This window comes from Camelus bactrianus, chromosome 35 (genome assembly GCF_048773025.1).
Source record: "Camelus bactrianus isolate YW-2024 breed Bactrian camel chromosome 35, ASM4877302v1, whole genome shotgun sequence".
Classification (NCBI taxonomy): Eukaryota; Metazoa; Chordata; class Mammalia; order Artiodactyla; family Camelidae; genus Camelus; species Camelus bactrianus.
Window position 1 is genome coordinate 18,067,024 of NC_133573.1, and position 20,269 is coordinate 18,087,292.

A 20,269-nucleotide genomic window follows, 5' to 3' on the forward strand; every position below is an offset into this window, starting at 1 on the left:
CCAAAAATAAAATTACACAATAAGAAAATGATTAATAAGTAATGACACATTCATAAGTGGAATAGAAATAGCCCTTACAATTCATTATTCAAAGAATAACCTTGGCAAACTGCTAGCTAATCTAACAATAGAATATAATACTGCAGAATTTGAAAATACTATAAATCAGGTGGCTTAATCTTCCTTCTCCCATGTCAGGTGGTTCATAACAGGAGCATCTATACAGAGAGTTCTAGAAGAGCCAAGTGACGGGTTGAGTGAGGACAGAGTGCTTGCTCTCCAGTAGTGGACACTCTCCAAACTTCCCCTAACTTGGACCTTCAGAGTCCACTTCCGTATAAAATGAGTATGATCTGAGTAATGTTCCTGCAGCCTGGTCCTCCATGCAGGATAAGACCAGAGTGCCATCTTCAGATATGTCATCTTTACTGCCACGCTGTCTTGAGCCACTGAAAGCTTGCTTGCCGTCTCCTGTGGCCATGCTTGTAACCAGACATGCCCTCATAGGGAACAGTAGCTTTTCAAAAATGTTGGTGTATTTAACCTGACCTTGATAGGAACCATCTATCTGTTGTTACAGAGTATGAGCAGGGCAGGGGAATCAGGCGGAGACCAGAGAAAACTAAATATTGCTTATTTAAAATCAAGTAATGTGTTCCCATTCTATATTTTTCAAAGGCTAATGTGAGAAAATGACCATGAGCAATCAATAAATAATTTTCCAAAATTTGGCTTTTTGGAAAAAATGAGTGTAAATTCCCACCTCAGGCTATATACCCAAATATTTTTCAGATAGAGTAATATGATCTTGAAAACTAACCAAGAGTTAATTAGGGGGGAACTTAAATGCCACCCCTGAGGTTTCCTTATTCTCCAGCCAAGTAAGCATGTATCTCTGTTGTTTGACTGTGTCCGTAGTCCCACGAAAGGATGCATGCTCACAGTTCAGCATGACACCCAACAGCGGGTCACTCTCACAACACCATGGGCATCGCTGGGTGCATTCCCGAAGGCTTCTTGTGGTGTGCCCTCGTTCTGGGAGTGAGGGAGTAACCTCACCCCATGGACCAGAACAAAACTACCTGGCCTTGAGCACTCTAATCCATGACTTCTGCCCAACGGAGATGACAGAAGTAAATGGCGGATAGGCAGTCATCATGCCCAAGAGACAGATGGTAGTCCAGAGGGCACGTCTGTTGGTCTCACCATGCTAACAAAACTGCTTTATTCTCCTCTGCTTCTCCTCTGCCATAGCTAGACAAGACTTGAGGGGCAGCACCTTACCTAAACCTAAGAGTGTAAGTTAAAAACTAAATGTTCAGTTTCTAGGTTCTGGTGCAAAGTACAAAAATCCGAGAGCAGCATGACCTGTCAGATAAGGACAGGTGTAAGCTGGATCTAGGGCATCAGTGTTCGGTGGATAGAAAAAGAATAGCAGTTCCAAATGGGGGTGGGGGCTGGCAGCTGCCACTGAGAAGGTCCAAGGGAGCTTGTGAATCAGACCACTCAATGGTACGGCATCCCCCAGTGTTAAGGGCACTCAGAGCAGGAGCACCTACTCTCACAGCTCTTCACCTCCAGACAACTCAAGAGAACAGGGTAAAACAAGGGGTCGAATCCAGTGCAACCATGAGAAATGAAAATACCTATGGGAACTCAGGGCATGAGGCAGCGCGAGGCAGCGAGAGGCACTGAGGAGCTGAACCATCCACACAGGCTCAGAACCTGCATCCAGATCTTTTCACAGGTGCCCAGCCCGGCTGAAGGGCAGATGAGGGGAAAGGCAGGAAGAGCAGCTTCTGGAAGGCAAGATTGCAGCCCTGACTGGGATGAATTCTGCCTCTAACAAAGAACAATGAATATTCCTTCCTTCTAAGATTTCCTTTGGGTCACTATATTGCTTAAAGTTCACAGACTCTCCATTATAAATGGAAATTTACCAAAAGTAAAAGATTGATTTCTTAAGGAAGAACTTACAGTAACATATGTGCCTTTCTGTTCTTCTAATGTCTGATTTATACACATGATACTTTTGCAAATTATACTCTGCAAGGTTTCTTAAATAAAATAGTGTATTTATCATTAAAATGAGAATAATACTGAAACTTAATTTTCTAAAGCAAATATTGGCAATGAGTTTTAAATCTGTCATCTTTCTTCTGAATGAGAAATGTTGAGATGTTTGTCCATTTATTATTTTTCAAATGTGCATTCCCGATCAACTCAAACACTTAATGAAACCACTACCAGAACTACAGTATAGATAAGTATTTTACCTTCTGGCTATTTAATATGGCAACAATCTTTACCAGCTAATATTTATCATGCACATCACACAAAATAGTCACAAACCTAATTTTGCTACTGCCAACGTTGATATGCTGCTGATAATTTGTGATTATAAATGTTTATGTCACTTTTGTAATTAAGGGGTTAGAATGGGGTTAGCAGACAATATTTGTATTCCCGCAAAGGAACAAAAATTTAGAGGGCGAAATAAACTTAACCTTTCTGAAATATTTGTTTGCTGATAGGTTCATGGGCAGTTTGTTCTTCAAAAATACAAAATAGTCTGGGGAAATTTAATCAAAACAATTGGATCCCGTTGAATACACTCATCAAAACTTCACACTTACTGGCTGCCATGTTACGGGGCAGTATCTCAACCCCCAGATTCAGATTATCTTGGAAAAGAAAAAAATCAATAAACTACCACTAAGGCAGATTCTGCAAGCTGTAAGAATTAATCTGAAATTCTGAAAATTCAACACATTTTGAAATATTTTTACCTCCATAATATACACATACCTTCATGCATAGTTATAATTTTATTTTATTTTATTTTATTTTATTTTATTTTATTTTATTTTATTTTATTTTATTTTATTTTAAATGTATGATTCCATTTATATGTAACGGCCAGAACAGGCAAGTTCACAGAGGCAGAAATATTGGTGGTTTCTAAGGGATGGTGGGAGCAGGAATGGGAAGGGACTGCTCAGTAGGTACAGGGTTTCTTTTTGGGGGGATGAAAATATCTGCAGTTAGAAGTGGTGATGACTGCACAACACTGTAAAGCCACAGAATTTGCACCATTTTAAATGGTTAACATTTTGAAGTTTATGTCAGGTGAATTTTACCTCTATAGAAATACTTTTTAAAAATTTAATGTGCACACAAATCCCCTGGGGATCTTATTAAAAATGTAGATTCTGATTCAGGAGGTAGGGCCCCCAGTTGTGCATTGTTGGTAAGCTCCCAGGTGACGCCCCTGCTCTTCACTCACGGCCACACATTGAGTAACAAGGCTACTCGAGGGCCCTTCCACTGTGTCGCCTTACGATACTGGGCCTCAGCTGCCTCTCCTCTGTGAACCTACTCCTGCCCTGTCCGCCCCTATAAATGAGGAGGGCGGAAGCCCAGACCCACTGAGGCTCCGAAGTCAGCCTGTAGGGGGTGTGAGCCTCAGGGCATGACAGCAGATGGAGAAGGGGTTGTGGCTGCAAGGGTCACTGACAGCAGACACAGAGGGGACCAAAGGAGGAGTTTTTATTTTGCACAAAGCTGAGGAAGGCAGGCCAAAACGCAAGGATCTGTTCTCAGAGGAGAGTTGCTGTATCACTGCCAGCGGCTGGTGCTCAAAAGCGACCGTCTCCATCTCCTAGGAGGTCAGGCATCGGGCTGAAGGGCCCTGGGAGCAAGTTCCAGGCCAGCTCCTCCAGCTGACCCAGCAGGCCTTTTACTTCTGCCTCCAGGTGCTCCACCGTCTTCTCCAACGTCTCCTCCAGGACGTCTAACCGGCTGTGGATGGCCATGTGCCTGTCACACCTTGTGGCCCGAGCTGGGTCTCCGCGGGAGGGGATGAAGGGTTCGGCAGCGGCGAAGGCGCCCGCGGCGCGGAGCAGGGCGAGCCCGGCCAGCGCGCAGAGCAGGGGCCCCGCATGGTGCAGGCCGCGAAGCGCAGCGCAGTGTCTGCCCGCGGCCGCCCTCCCCCCATCCCCGGGATCGCGGCGACCCGCCTGGCATAATTTTACATAAATGCAACCATACATACATTCCAAGATTCCTTTTAATGCAATATTTTTTCATTTTCTCTTTTTTCCCTGTTGCTTTCCCTCATTCCCCCTCTCCAACCCACATTACTGTCTCCACCAAGGAAACTCTTACAAAACTTGGGTTCTGTTATATCTTTTGTACATATGCATAAATGTCCTTATGCACACACACAGATATAGAGATTTTTGTCATTGTTTTATATAAATAGGATCATAATATAAACACTTACACATCTTGCTTATCTCCCTCAGTCCCTTAGCAGGAATTTCTGTACATCAGCAGGTGTAGTTACAGTTCATTCTTTTTAATAGCTGTATAGTATTCCATATGAAGATCACAATAATTTATATAAACTTTCCCCTATTGTAGATATTCACCTTGTTTCAACTTTTTGCCACTATGAAAATTGTTGCAGTGAACATCTCAGAAAATGTTCTTGTATACTGATTTTCTTTTTATGGGCTAAGCCACCTGGGGTGGGGTTATTGAGTTGAAAGGTATTTGAGATTTTGATAGACTGTGTTTCTAAAAGGCCCTAACAATTGATGTTTTCTTTTCATTCCTTTCCGTAACAATTTGAGTACACGTTTTCTGACATCCTGTCCAGCAGTGTTATCCCTCTTTTTAATCTTTGCTCAAGTATCTGGAGTAAAATAATATTTCACTGTTATTTTAGTTCCTATTTCCTTGTCTGCTAGCAAGCTCATTTGCCTTCCATGCTTATTGGATTTTTGGATTTTCTCATTTTGAACTTCCTATTTATAGCTTTTGCCCAGTTTTCTGTTGGTCTGTATTTTGCAGTCATTTGCTGTCTTTTTATGACTTCTGAGTTTTAGTTAAGACATTTGTACCCCCAGATTGTTCACGAAGTCATCTGCATTTTCTTTCAAGAGGTCTGTTGGTTCTTTCATGTACATTTATCTTTAAAACATCAGAATTTATTTTTATTTCTGGTGACAAATAGTGATGTACTTAAGAAAACTATATTGAGTACCTACTCTTCACTTAACAGCATGTCTCTAAGCTGAAGTGGAATCAGTCAAACCTCTTAGCATCTCCAAACACTTGCCATGTGCAGTCGTCTGTGGAAAGGCAGGAGGCCAACACAATGGAAGGCATAGTGTCCATCATCCAAAAACATATGCTCCCACTATTTTAAAAAAAGTCACAGGTAAAATTAGTAAGTGGCAAGAAGTATAAGATTCAGTGTTATGTTATTTTGCTAAGGCTGCCATAACAAAATTCCACAGACTTGGGATTAAACAACAGAAATGGGGGAGGGTATAGCTCAGTAGTAGGGTGCCTGCTTAGCATGCATGAGGTCCTGGGTTCAATCCACAGTCCCTCCACTAAAATAAATCAGTAAATAAGTAAACCTAATTACCTCCCCCCAAAACAAAAAAACAAACCAACAAACAACAGAAATGTTATTTCCTCACAATTCTGGATGTTAGATGTCCAAGATCAATGTGTTGGCAACGTCGCCTTCTTCTGAGGCCTCTGCTTGGCTTAGAGATGCTGTCTTCTCCTTCTGTCTTTATATAGCCTTCTTTCTGTGCCTGTCTGTGTCCTCATCTCCTCTTCTTTTGAGGACACCAATCATATTGAATTAGGGTCCACCATAATAACCTCACTTAAAAGACGCTTTCTCCAAATGCAGTCTTATTCTGAGGAACTGGGGGTGAGGACTTCAACGTATGAATTTTGAGGGGACACAGTTTAGCCCATAACACATTCCAAATAATCTGTACAGCCTGTAAATACCATTGGTGGTCACATGAGGAGGAAAGCCTTGGACAGTCAGTGGAAGCTTCATGGAAGAGCTAGAGGCAGAGACAGGCGCTGAAGGATGCTTCTGATTCGGTGAGGCCAGGAAAAGCCTTTCTGTGAGAATAAGCGAAGTTAACGCTATAAACGCGGTGTGCTGAGGTTCCAGTGAGGTCACCAGGCTGACCAGAGGAGATGGTTCGTTTTGGGGGGAAGGGGAAAAAAGAAGCATTGTGGATTTTTGGAAAGTGCACTGTCATCACTGTCATCATGAGAGTAGTACTGAAGGAAAGAAAATCTGGCTTTCATCTGTGAGACAGAGCGCGGAGGGCACATGGAGACTCTGCCCCAGTTATTAGAACAGTTTAGCCCAGAGTGGGAGCACGGGCAAATGGGAAGAAATGGGGGATGAGTGTTAGATATTTCAAAGAATGTATCCAAAAAACTGACAGAAGTTGCTGACTGCCTGCTTATAGGAGGTGAAGAAGAGAACTAAGGCAAAGGTGACATCAATATTTTAAACCTGGAGGACTGAAATATCACCACTGAGGTTGTGGTGTATCGAGTCTTAGATGGAGGAGAAAGCTGGCCCCTGATTCATCTGATCTGAGAGTTTTAAATGGAAGTATTCAGTAGGAGTAAGAAATCAGGGCAGGGCTTTGGTGGGTTCAAAGTGGAGGTATGTGTTCGGAAGTCATCTGTGCGGACTCACTGTGCAAAGTGCAAGGAGCTAGGAGCATGAGGGTGCAGCCCGGGAGGCAAAGGATTCTTTAGTCATCAGCGAACTTGCATTAAGCACTTCCTGTGTGTCAAGCATTTCCTTAAAAGCCAGGAATTCGAAGATAAATAAGATACAGTGTCTGCTCTCCGAAACCTCACCCTCAGTCATGCAGGGAAGGGGCGGTCGATAAAGTTAAACGATGAAGAAGTCAAAGATAATGAGGGCAGAACAAGGGTCTTGGATTAGTCAATGAAATTGTCACCCTGGACCATCAAGAAGGCATTTCTGTAGAGTCTTCGAGGTAGAAATCGGATCAAACAGCAGCATTGGATGAGAAAGTGGACCCAAGAGCAAGACGTCCTTCATTCCCACAATCTGTTTTTCACCCTCATAATAGTTATTCAGGGTCTCTGCCACCTCACATTTAATGAATTATTATTACAGTAGTAATGTTCTGACATTTTAATTCAGACTTTAAATATTAATGTCAAGTTAAAATTTAGCCCCAGGTCACCTTCATGTTTCTGAAAACAATAACTTGATACTGTATTTTAATGTTTCTTGCCGTTCAGACTCAATTAAGTAACATAAGTGGATACGGCCAATGCGTTTAAAAATGATGAAACTCTGCAAGAGCCAATAGGAGCTGTTTAATAATCAGCCCTGGGAGAGATGATCAGTAAGGGGAAGGGAAATAATAAAAGACCACTGTGGGTGGTGGCGGCAAGAATCAGGTTTTGCCATCTTTCCTTGTGCCTGTGACTGTCTTTTTAATAAGACAGGATTCAGATAGGGCTCCAATATCTGGGTTCCCTCTGTCTCCTCCTTTGGAGAAAAAGGGAGACAGAATATGGGAGATGAGCCTCCAGGGATTGGTTGGAAAAGTGCTTCCACTCTTCTCGTCTGTTACTAATCACAGTATAACGTGGTCTCGTTAACAAAGATCCCATTTCCTTGTGTTTTATTCCAAAAAGGACAGTAATGAATGATGGTCCTGGTTTTCTCTGGTTCGCATGGTTCCATGTCTTACACCCCTATGACATACTCACCACAAGCTGATCTGTCTTGGTCATTTCTAGCCATTTCCTATAAATTTTAACATGAATGAGCTGGATGACATTAGGAAATGAAGGCTGCTGCGATAAGCCTGTTCACCCAGGGGGCTGGCCTGGGATTAGAAAGTCAGGCATCTATAAGTCTCCATTCTGGCTGAAATCATTTTACACTGCCAGTCAGTAAGCATTAAATATTCACTGATTTGATTAGATTTAACTTGATTTGATTAGAATGGTTTGGGGCAATTCAGTTTCTCAGTGTATTTCTACTTCTGAGGAGTAAGGATCATTTTTGCCCTGTTATTATATGTAATAATGATCTATTAATGCCCTTAGAGCCCCGCTGAGAAATCTGTGCTCATTTATCTGTGGAATGCAGGCTGTTCTCCAATAAGCCCCCATGCCCCACTCCCACCCCAACCCTGAAGTTTTTATCTTGCAGACAGTCCTGCACAAATGCACTTAGGGGATGCGTTGGTCAAGAATCATGAAAAAGAGACAAATTCTTTGTAAAAGGCCTATTAATTCTGTCAATAAAAAGCCACCTGTAACGAACACTGACAACCAAGCGTGAAGGTCATCAGAAGCTCTGATGATGTCGCCAGGGCTTTGGGAACGAAAAACATGGCTCTAGGGGTAAAAAGAGCAGGAAAAAGAGGACAAACTTAATTATTTCTTGGCCAAGGTTTTTTGAAGTCTGATCTGAACGTTCTGATAATTTGAGATTCTAAATTTTGCTGAAAGACTAGATTAGGCTTTTAGAACAGAGTCCAGCCTGCAGACAAGCAGTCTCTTGATGTGGGCCATAACATGAGGTGGTACTTTAACTGAGAAACATGCAGTGCTTGGATGGATGGATGGTGGGTGGGTGGATGGATGGATGGATGGATGGATGACTGTGTAAGGCCATGGCAGGGGCAGGAAAGAAGACAGTGAGATTCTGTGAGCATAATCCTCCTTTTTAAAGACTTTCTGGCAGCTTTGACGCCTCACCCCGCCCACTCTCCGAGCTGCTATGCCCTGTTCCACATCACCAAGCTGCGCCTTTCTTGTCTTGTCCTGTCTCGTCTTCCCTTACTTCTCAAAATCCTAGACCCTCAGACAATTGGAAGGAAGTACATGGTGAAGAGGGTATGGTAAGGGTTGGTGAGAGGAACAAAGGAATTTCCTCTTTATCCCAGTTTTAGCCCCAGTTGTGTGTGCGTGTATATATAATTTGTTATTTAACCCAAAAAGAAAACACTGCTTGATAATAGCCTTTGTAACTGAATCTTTATTTATGATCATCTCTCTTGTAGGTATCTCAAAGGGGGAAGAGACAAAAATATTGAGACCCCCAAGACGGCCCCGAAAGCCCAAAACGTTGAATAACCCTGAAGACTCCACATACTATTCTCTGCTACATGTAAGTGGCTCCCTCTTATTATCAGATGGAAGCCATGGCACCCTCACAGCTGGCCAGCGTGGAAACTGACTGCACCAGTCCTGTCCACAGGGAGGGCTCTGTAGCAGGGGATGCCCCCTCGGTTTCTGGTTCCCTGTCCCTCCCTTGGCTGACTGTCTGGGCACTGGCTCTGCTCCGGCCCCTCTTCCTCAGGGTCCACGCCTCTGCCACAGTCCTGTAACCCCCTTGTCCTCCCAGAAGTTTGCTCTGCTCATCCTTCAATCTGAGCCGATGTGCAAATATCACCCCAGAAAGGGAAGTGCATCAGAGCGGGAGCTCTCCAGAGAGGGATGTGAGTGGAAATGCCCCAGTTACGGTGAAAGTAGAAGGAAGAGGGGGAAGGAGACACTTATTGAGCACCTTTTAAATTCCAGGCCTCGAGTGAGGGATGTACATTGTGACAACAGTCAGGCTGTTTTCCGGGGTGCTGTGAGGAATCCACCTGGCGTCACGGAAAAACCCCCGAGGGTCTGTTCATTCTTCTGAGGCTCTCAGCCCATGACCACCTTCCTGGAGCACAGCTTCTGGGCTAAAGGACAAGCTATTCTGGGTCAAGAATGTACAGGGAGTGGAGAGTGAAGTGGAAAGGTTGGGGGCTGTTTAGCACAGAAGCAGTTGAGCAAGCGAAGCAGAGATGAGGGTTTGGCAGAGAAAAGAGAAGAGCAGGTTGCGAGAATTTTAAGCCGGGATGAATCAGCAAACAGCTTGGCGTCAGGGAAGCCCTTTTGCGAGTCAGCTTCCGGCTCTTTCAGTAGCACGTGTGAGTGAGCGTCTGCTCGTCCCCCGCCTGCCTCTCCCTGGTGGGAAGGCAGGGGCTCTGCGCACGCCTACAGCCCCGCTGGTGCTCGTAACGAGAACGCTGTTTGCTGAACAACGCACGACATACTTTAGACAAGGCCCTCGGGGGCTGCCAAGCTGTGGCCGTGACACCCCTCACACTTGCCCGACATGAGCAGCTGTGCTTACGGCTGTCTGACTGTCTCTGCAGCTTTTGTCTCTCCTTGGACGTCACCACGCCCTGTGGTCGTTCTGACTGCCTTGCCAGCAGGACCAGCTCTCTTCCCTGGTTTGATGCTCTTACTCCCTTCCATCTGGGAGATGCTGCCGTTGCTGTGTGCAAAATGAGAGTCAGCTGAGGCTGAGAAGCATGCCTGTGGGGGAGGGCCCGTTTGCCCCGCCGTCACGGTGCGTGCTGCCTGCTCTGATGCTCGGAAGCTGTGCAGCCATCAGCAGAAATGACTCAGGGCCGATGCAGCTTCCTCCAAAACTGAGTAAGGAGCACCGCCACTTCTCAGGACATTTCCGGTCCTATTATTTTCTCTGGACCCTTCCCTCAGCTACGGCAGTTGGTGGTTTGGCCTCTCCAAGGTCAACCCCCCCCCCCTGCTTTTTTTGGTCTATATTTTGGCAGCCCTCTTCATCCCTGTGAAGACCTCTGAGTATATAATGTATTAGTGAATGTCCAAAAGGGAAGTAAGATTGTGTCCACCATGATGTACTGGAGATGAATCTTAAAGTTTTACCATCAAATGTATTTCTTTATGTCAGGTGGGAGGGAGGGGGAGTGAGATGCAGCTGATTGAGGAACAGTGATCTTCAGTCCTCTGAGAGAAGTTCTTGGTACTTTCAAAGGCCTCCTCGAGAAACAGCCACACTGGGCAAAAAACCTCCTCCTTAAGTCACCTCTGTTTCCTTGTCTTTCTCTCCTCTTCACTCTAGTTCGAGAAACTGCTATGGGACATTTGCTACTTTATTTGCACTTCAAATTTCAGGTGTGTAGTTTGTCCTCTCAAAACTCTGATTGTTGGTCTTAGCAGTTCAGACAGACTTCATTTTTTTGTGCTTTACAGATACTGTTTTGGTTTTGTTTTTGTTTTTTTTTTACAAATTGAAGGTTTGGCACAACCCCGCATCCAGCAAGTCTATTGGTGCCATTTTCCCAATAGCATTAGCTCGCTTCCTGTCTCTGTGTTACGTTTTGGCAATTCTTGCAATATTTCAAATCCTCCACGAGCATTTTTATGGTGCTTTTAGCAATAAAGTATTTTTAAATTGAAGTATGCATTTTTTTAGACATAATGCTATTGCACACCTAATAGACTATAGTATAGTGTAAACATAACTTTTACATGCACTGGGACGCCAAACGTTTGTGTGACTCGCTTTATTGCATTGGCCTGGAACCAAACCTGCAATATTTCTGAGGTCTGTCTGTAAACACCCCTGATATAAAGCCCCATGTGATGAAATTCTTATTAAATCCTCCTCCAAGAAGCACAGTATCCTTGTTCATGATGAAGAATGCAGTTTCACCCACGCCCTTTAGTTGTAGAGCCTGGGAAACTATGAAACAGCTCAATGTAAGACTCCATCTTAATGCACGTCTCTTTTTCCCTCTTTGGTCCTTATTTACAACACCTATTTTATTGCCTTAATTATGTAATTGCTTTTACTGTAAACCATCGTAAATAATTTTTGGAAAAACGTATCACTGAGTTGCATTTCATCACAATATTCTAGCACAGGCAAGAATGAAATAAGCCTGGACAGTAGTTCCTCTTCTAGGAGTTCCTGTAACTGAGAACCAACTTACACACACCATCTCCCAGAGGGAGATGCTGACCCAGAATAAAAAGGGGTCCTCACCAGCTTGAGAATTCAAGGGCAGAACATTATTTGATTCTTGGTTGTGTAAAAGGGGTCTGTCACTCAGCATTGTTCAGCATAACTTTGTATTATAGAAAATTGTTATCGAGAACAAGAGAGACACTTTTTTCAGATGACAGATCAAGGAGGCAGGACCTCTCATATTGAAACAACCACCACCACAGCAAATATCCACCCAGTTCCAGGGATCATTAACTGGACTGCTAGGGGCCAATGTACCTCTGCTGGTAACATCAGTATTTGTAAGCACCTCCAAGCCTCGGGCATTGGGTCAAGAGTGCTAAGTAACAGGAAACAGGAAGGAGGGCAGGAGTGTAATTGGTGTCCTTTACATTGTTAAGTCCTGAATGGTCCACTCCCAGACTTGATGCATTTAAGCATTCACCTCTACCTCATCCACCCACTAAAGCAGCAAGCAATCAGAATAAAAGAAACTGTGAACTATTCGACTCATCTAACATTTCAGGGTATTACAAGTGATAACTTACGAGAAAAATGGCTCGCTATGTCTAAAGATAACCTGGGAAAACCCTTGATATTATTAACTGCCATTTTTATCGTCTCGCATGTTATGGTGCCAGCCAACTTGACATTTGCATTTGGGGTTCCACAGTTATAGTATCTTCAGCTTGTTCAAAGTGAGTGTGGCATTTGTTTTCTCAGCCTAAAAGACCTGTATGCTCTTTTCAACATGTAGATACAGGAGCTCAAATATACTGGGCTAGCACACAGTGAAACACATTACCAGCATCACAATACAAAAGGTAATACAGCTTTGCGTGTAAGATCAAATGAAATACCATTTTGTTAGTGTTTACACTGAAGCACTGATTAAAATATAGCTAATTATCTCTGTAGTTAAGCATTCTAACTTGTGCCTTGATACATAAAGTTCTCAACTGTGGAAACACGTCATCCATGCTGCTACTTTCATGCCATAAATGGACTCTTCTGGGTTAATGAAGTCAGTTTCCATTCTTTTGTGCACTGTTGCACCTGCCCTAACGCTCCACCCATCTGCTCTACCTGCAGGCAAGGAGGGCACATAACCAAGACATCAGAGCAGCCTGATTAACCCGCTTAAATATAACTACGTTTGTGATAGAAATGGACTGTCCAGAAAGTCTGAAATTTTTGTCCCCATTTGTAGGTAGATAAACCTTAGGTAATCTTGTGTAGACTGGTCACCACTACCACAAATTCATAATCAGTAAAACTTGAGTAAATTAAAATTTTTAATTGAGTAAAATTGTCTTTAGATTGTAAATAGATTGTGTCTACTTGCTTATTTCCAGATCAGCTTTATTGGAATAAATTTGTATGTTAATACTATAGTAATATCTCAATTATATTAAGATCATAATGTTATATAGATTCTTTTAAATTATTCTATTCCCTTTAGAAGTCAATCCAAGAAGAAAAACGAAGACCAAGGAAAGACAGGTAGTTATTATTTCTAAATTTTATTATGTCATCTTATCGAGCCAAAATGTAAATCCATGTGTTCAAATTATGACTAAAAAGCACCTATTTTATATGGCTAGATTTGGAAAGTAGTGTGCTCTCAATATATTGATATTATAAATATGTGGTTTATATGTAATTTATAAGATCTTGCCTATTGGAAGAATACTGAGCTAACATTGTCCAAGGTGTATACTGAGAACCCAAACAGTTTTGAATGAATTGTACCATCCAATACAGAATTTTCTTTTCTTGTCCCATTGGTACAGTTTTGATTGGGCAAACTGAACATGCCCGTGTTCATGGTCTTTCTTTCCCCAAACTCCTCTGTACTCTCTTGTTCTTCAACACAAGCTAAATCTCACTTTTTCTAGTGTTCATGGATTTGCTGGGAAGATAAGTTTTATGTTACCTGCAGGTGTGGCACACTTAAATTTCCACTCTTCCCCTTTTCCCTGTAATATTTCAGCCCACCTCTGCTTGGCTCTGTTAATCTTACACCACCATTTCAATCAACTAATTTCCAGACAGTGCCCAAAACAACAGAGGTTTCTGCTATTCAGCGTGAGCAGACACAGAGTTCCCAATTTATGAATCGGTGGCATTCTGAAAGTTCATTTACAAATTGGTATCCATTAACTTGAAAAGCACGTTTCCCCAGAAACACTGTAACACCCGGCAGTTTTCCAGACCTATACCTGTGTCCCTGAGATGACTCCCATCAGACTGCAGAGACCGAGCCCCACGGGAACCAGAAGCCTAGTCCGAGTAGGTCCGAGAACGCACGTGGTTGCAGACACACCCCTGTGCGTGTGTCACGTGCAGCAATTAAAATCTAGCACAGAAGCGAATCCCCTGAAGACCAGCGGGTAGGAAAGGACAGGGGCCGCCTGTGAAGGAAGTGGGTGAGGGGTGGTCAGGACACTCTGTGCGCCTCAGTGGGCTGAGAATGCATAAAGTTGCAAAATGCTTGCGTTAGTACATACAGGTCAGCTTTCTTCATAGTGGCCCAAGGGTCACTTGTGACCCCTGACGTAGACAGGCCAAACTGGGGCGTTGTCACGACTGGCCATCTGGAAACTACCAGTTTCGTGCCAAGCTGAATGTGGTAGCCGTGGGAAGCGCTGCTCCAGCAGCCAATGCTCTCTGAAACGTGAGAGGTGAGGGCACTGTTTTTCTTTCTAATTTATGGTATATTCTGTTTTTGCACATTTCAAGACTTTTCTCATCTCTATTGACACGCAAGTATTACTCTTTAATTATTGCAAATACTTTAAATGAAGAAAACAGGTAATCTTGTAAGTTTAAATGAGTAGAAAGTTAGCTTGACACTATGATGTGTTTCTGTGTTTGTTTGCAGTCAGGGAAAATTATTAGATTTGGAAGATTACTATTATAAGGAATTTTTGCCCAGTCATCCTGGACCAAAGGAATGCAGCCCTGGTTTAAGAGAACGGAGACCACAGAGAGAACCCCAGAATCAATGTTTTAAGGCTGATGAAAGGTAATAACTTACATCACCGTACAACAGTGTCAATGTTATACTCATCATTGCATTTCTAAAGTACTTTTACTTTATATATGGACAAATGGCAAAGCACTCTCACTGAATACTGCATTTTATGGTTGATATGTTGTTTAAAAGTAAAATCATAAGGATTATTGCAGGGTAACCAGGCATCCCAAATTTTCTAGCACAATCCCAGTTTTTACCTGTTTTCTTGATGTTATCATTAATAGCTTCCTGTTTTAAAAGTACCCCAGTTTGGACAATAAATTATATAGTCATTATAATTAGAACTAATTTCTGTCTTTAATAATATCCAAAACCAAAAAATAATAATAATAATATCATCCAAAACCTGTGTTTCAGCTCTAACGTGATTTCACTTACTTATTGGTTTCTCAGTTATGCTGCGTAACTTCTCAGAATCCGTAATGTCAGACCCAAGAAATATTTCGGAGAAAGATTCATACAGAAATATGTATTTTGGATTTGATTCTCACTTTGCCACCAACTTTGTTTGACATTTAACTAACTTAAATCATTTGTAGCTTACTTACTACTTTGGGAAGTTTTTTTTTTTCTTTCCCCAAAAGTTCTTTGTAAAGTTTTGAAATTGAGAGCACATAAGATGGAAACGTGGTGTATGAGAAAGGGGAGCAATGCCAGGCCATGAAGAGCTATTTTTCCAAAATCCTAAGTGAACATCCTGTCAGCGCAGGGCACTCAGACCCCCTCACCCACCTCTTTTACAGTGTGACCTGTGGTTCAGAGAAGAGGCTTCAGAGTCAGGCTTAGATTTGGATTCTGATTCTGCCACTTAATAGCTGAGTGACCTTGCTCGTGTACTTTGCCTCTCTAAGCTTCCGTTTCTACATCTGCAAAAGGATTTACTAATTGCCTCATTGTATTGTCAGAGTCAATGAAATGATGAAAGCGGGGCACTTAACACGAGACGTGGCGCCGAGGAGGCGGCCCATAAATGGTGGCCACTGTCATTTTGATTTGTTTTTCCAGAAACTCCTTGAACTGGTCTCCAAAAGATGCTTTCTCCCATCTTGAGGCCAAGAACTGTAATGCATCAGAGCTCAGAGATGCTCTAGTCTAACCACAGAGTTCAATACGGGAAAATACCAAGTGCCAGAAAGATGAAGGGGACTGGCCCAAAGTCACCCATTGAGTCAGTGAACTAAAATCCAAAGGTTTTCACTCCCCGTTCAAATTGCTTCTCACTGACTTACCTGCTTCCCATTTTAACAACCCAATCTGCCTCCTCTCCAGCATGTCCTCCCCTCCCCCGGCAGCAGACACACCTCTGCTGTGAGGCAGTGTCCCTGGTGTCCTGGTGGTGTGTCTGGATGTGTAATGAGCGTTCACTAGGACAGAATGCTAGCAGCCCGCGTTGGTGAGTGCTCGGGTGTCCTGGGCTCGCTAGGCTGGGCTGTTAGCCCTTTCTCCTTGTTGTTATCTCTTTTAATCCTCCCAGAAGCTTGTGAGGTGGTTACTCTCATTCCCCCATTTTACAGATGAGGAGGCTGAGTCTGCAAGATTTCATACTGCAAATAGTCACCCAGATAGTAAGTGATGGAGCCAGAATTTGAACACAGGCCTTTTTGAGTTTTGAGCTGATACCCTTAATCATTACTGTCTCCTGCCTCCTTATGCAGAGCCCCACGCTGGGCGCTTGAGGAAGTGCTGATGGGGTGGTGCCCAAGGTGTTAGCCTTACATCCACACCCGAGGAGCTTGACTCCAGAGAGAAAGTATACCGATCTAACAGTGCTGACAAGGGAGCTCCAAGACGGGAGTTTTCTCCGCTAAGGAACATTAAAGAGGCAAAACAGCCAAGTGCAGTAGGTCAATCTTGATTGGATCTTGGCTTTAAAATAGAAAATAAAAGAGGAACACAGTTCTTAAGGACATTTTGGGACAACTAGAGAAACTTGAGGCCAAAGTATATGTTGGAAGATGTTATTACAGAAAGAATATTTGTATATATCTTATTATAGAAAGAATTTATATCTCTTATTACAGAAAAAAGATTTTATATATCGGGGGGAGGGTTTAGCTGAGTGGAAGAGTGCATAGCATGCACAAGGTCCTGGGTTCAATCCCCAGTACATGCATCAAAATAAATAAATAAACAGACAAACTTGATTACCTCCCCCCCCCAAAAAAAAATAGGTTTTAGGTATCTTATTAAAGTATTATTTAATAAATATATTACATGTTTTATATATTATATTACATATAAACATATAGTAGATACTTGCAAAATATATAAATTATTGTATACATATTTGAACACACACCCCTGACGTACTGACGTCAGTACACCAGGAAGTTACGAGCAGGTCTGGGATTCAGAGACAACAGCAGTGATGAGTTGAGTGTCTCGTGAATCTGAATGAATAAAAGCAGGTGGCAGGTAATCAGCGATTAGATGGATGGCTGTCCTCCGAGCTGAGGCCAAGCCTTCCCTTTGTGCCCTGAATCCTAGTCCCTCCATCTACACAGGAACATAGTCCTGCAATTGTGCCCGCTCTCTTCTGCATCTTCAAAGTTTGCTCTCTTTGCTGAACCATTTCTGACAATCTGTGAACGTCATGCAATTGGACCCATCATAAAAAGTACTCTTGACTCAAACTGGAAGTCAACCTTGACTTCCAGACCACTCGCTTTCCTGCTCCTCATTATAGCAAAAGAGTAATAATACTTGAGCGTGATCCTCCCTCCCCCAGGTCCTCTCTTCCTGTCCTTTCCTGAGCCACCAGACTCAAGTCTCCATTCCTCACCACTCCATTGAAACTGTCACTGACAAGGTCACCATATCCCGTGATCTATTCTCAATTTTTACCTCTCCCGCAGCAGCACTTGACATTTTTTCTTTCAACATTTTCTTCATTAGCTTCCCCAACAGTAAGTGGTCTTCTTGGTTTGCCTCTTCCCTCACTGGCTGCTTCTCATTCTCCTTTGCTGGTTCCTCCTCATTTCACTGAACTCTTAACACTGGAGAGTCCCAGTTCTTTGCATTATCAACACACACGTTCATGACCTTAAATGTCATCAGTTTACCGGAAATTCCCAAGCTGAAATCTCTAGCCTAGATCAGGACTTATATATGCAACTGCCTATTCAGTATCTGCTCTTGAATACCTAGTGAGTATCTCAAACTGAAACCAAAATATTCTCCCCAGAAACATTCTCCTTCCATAGCCTCCTCATCCCGTTAAATGGCAGCTTCACTTCCCACCTGTTTAAGGTAAAAACCTTGGAGACATCCTTGATTCCTTTCTTTGCACCACACGTTCAGTCCATCAGGGAATTTATTCTACCTACCAAGTATGTCCAAAATCTGACCAGTTCTAACCTCCTCTGCAAGCCTAGTCCAAGCCACTCTCAGTCTGACTTGCACCACGGCAGTATCTCATAGCCGGCCTCCTAACTTCCATGGAAGCATTCCTCCACTCAGAACCCTCCAGTATCTCTCTCGCTCTAAGGAAGAGTCAAGTCTGTGCCCTGGTCTCAAAGATCTATGTTGTCTGTCACGCCTTCCTGGCATCCCCCCTGCTCTCATTCCTTGCTCTTCTCCCCCTGGTTTACTCCATTCAAGCCTCAGTGGCCTCCTCGCTGTTCCATGAACACAATACATACACTGTAGTCTTGGAACCTTTACATCTTTCCGGTCAACCTGGAATGACTGCCTCTCCCCAGGAGATCTGCCTGGCTCACTCCTCGCCTTCCTTCAGGTCTCTCATCAGATGTCATCTTATCAGAGAGGGCTTCCCAGATCGCCCTCTGTGAAATTGCTTCTGCACACACATACATACACACATACGCACACCCACATCAGCCTTTCCCCATGAACCTGCTTTACCTCTCTGTAGAGCACCTCCCACCACCCAGTGTACTGAAGCTGTCTGGTCCTTCCCTCCACAAGGCTATGAACTCCACGAAAGCAGGGACTTGTGTTCACCCATCACTTACAATGGCGGCTGATCCTTAGTGCCCCAAGAATAAACGAATGAATCAGTGTAGCTGCATTTAGGGAGCACCCCACTTCCCCCAGCAAAACTGCAGAATCTAAAGGTAACTGTTGGCAGGGTTTCAGAGCAGTGGGCTCAGGAAGGTGGCCCAACGGCCTCGTTGAAAACATTGAAACACTGAAAAAGCTGACAGGGTACGCTGTTGAGGCTAACAAAGCGATTGGTCAGATTGAGCAGGGAGAGCAGTTGCAAAATAATGGTTGTCTATATTGTCACCTTGAGTTTCCTGTTTGGTCAAAATATGTTCAAAATTAAGGTACTAAAAGAAATGTTTGTTTATTGGTTGTGAATTATTTCAGCCCAGACGAAGCTCACCTTTCTGAACTATACTTTCTGACGCTTTCCTTAGCTGTCACCCAAACACAGCGTCACCGGGTTCCACCAGCCCTTCTGCTCCTGGCTCAAGGGTTTTGAAAACCGCAGGAGATATTGCTGATCCCGTTTGGCTACTGCCCTGCTATTTTCAGTGTGCGGTCCTTAAACGCCCACCGTTGGCGGGCGGTGTGGGAGGAGGGCAAGCCCGACTCCGGGGGGGGGCGCGGTGCACGATGGCGCCGCTGACGCTCGGCCCCGGGTCTCGCCCGCAGGTGCGGGGCGGCGAAGAACGGCGAGGAGGAGGAGAACGGGCCCCCGGCCAACCCCTACGACTACAGGAGGCTCCTGCGCAAAACCTCCCAGCGCCGCCGCCTTGTCCAGCAGGTGTAGCCCCTCTGCTCGGCGGCCAGCGCCGTTGGGATGTGCGCGAGACTGCGGGGCGTGCAGGCGCCAAAGCGGGGACCCCCGGGAGGCGCTGGGGCTGTGGCCCTGACACTGGCAGGGGCTGCGCGCTCTGTTCGCCTTTCGAGAGCCCTGGCCAGCCTCTGGTGCTCGGAGGACGGAGAACTGAGAGCCTTTCTGACGCCGAGCCTCCTCAGTCCCGCATCCTCCACTCCCACCAGCCCCCCTGTTTGGACGTCCCTGGCCATGGCCCTGGCCCGCTATGTGTCTCCTCGTTCACTTGTTTGCGACTCTTCCCGTGGACCCGACTGCACCTGAGCTCTCGCCAACTCCTCCTCTCTCATTTTGGGCGACTTCAAAGATTTCTTCCTTCTTGGAAACGGCTTTGCTAGGACTGAGGGACCCTCGCAGATGGGCTGAGCCTGTGAGAACAGAACAAAGGCCAGGTGGGAGGAGGGGAGGGGGGCCTTGAAGATGAACTTCATCCCAAACTCACGCTTTCCCTTCCCTTGGTCATTAAGGTTATTAAATAAAGCAAGTGCCTTGGGAAGTCCATGGCTTTGGGGGCGTTCCTGCTGTCCGGCTGTGCAGGTGGCAGCACACGGGTGTCTTCTGTCTCCATCAGGGAACAACACCCCCACCCAGCCATTCCAAACAAATATACCATCTAACTTAAAACCGCGTTCTTGAGGTGTGGACTCCACACAAATCTCCAAATCCCCCAACACGCAGCAAGTACATGAACACACAGTCTCATACATACAGTCACACACACACACAGTCTTCCCAGTGTGGCTTCCTTTGGCCCCACCTATAAAGATTCCAGTCC

General features: G+C 44.3%; 1 protein-coding gene and 1 pseudogene across 1 annotated transcript in view; one reads left to right on the forward strand and one right to left on the reverse strand.

Moving 5' to 3' along the window:
* The window catches only part of MYO3A (myosin IIIA), a 193,613-nt gene extending 173,696 nt beyond the window's left edge, over window positions 1-19,917 (forward strand). The window contains exons 31-34 of the mRNA XM_074358211.1: window positions 8,898-9,004; window positions 13,113-13,153; window positions 14,535-14,678; window positions 19,311-19,917. Of these exons, the coding sequence (XP_074214312.1) occupies window positions 8,898-9,004; window positions 13,113-13,153; window positions 14,535-14,678; window positions 19,311-19,428 (410 nt within the window). The 3' untranslated portion in view covers window positions 19,429-19,917. The remainder of the gene's footprint in view (window positions 1-8,897; window positions 9,005-13,112; window positions 13,154-14,534; window positions 14,679-19,310) is intronic.
* LOC123619883 (placenta-specific protein 9 pseudogene) lies at window positions 3,546-4,052 on the reverse strand (annotated as a pseudogene).
* Window positions 19,918-20,269: the final 352 nt, after the last annotated feature.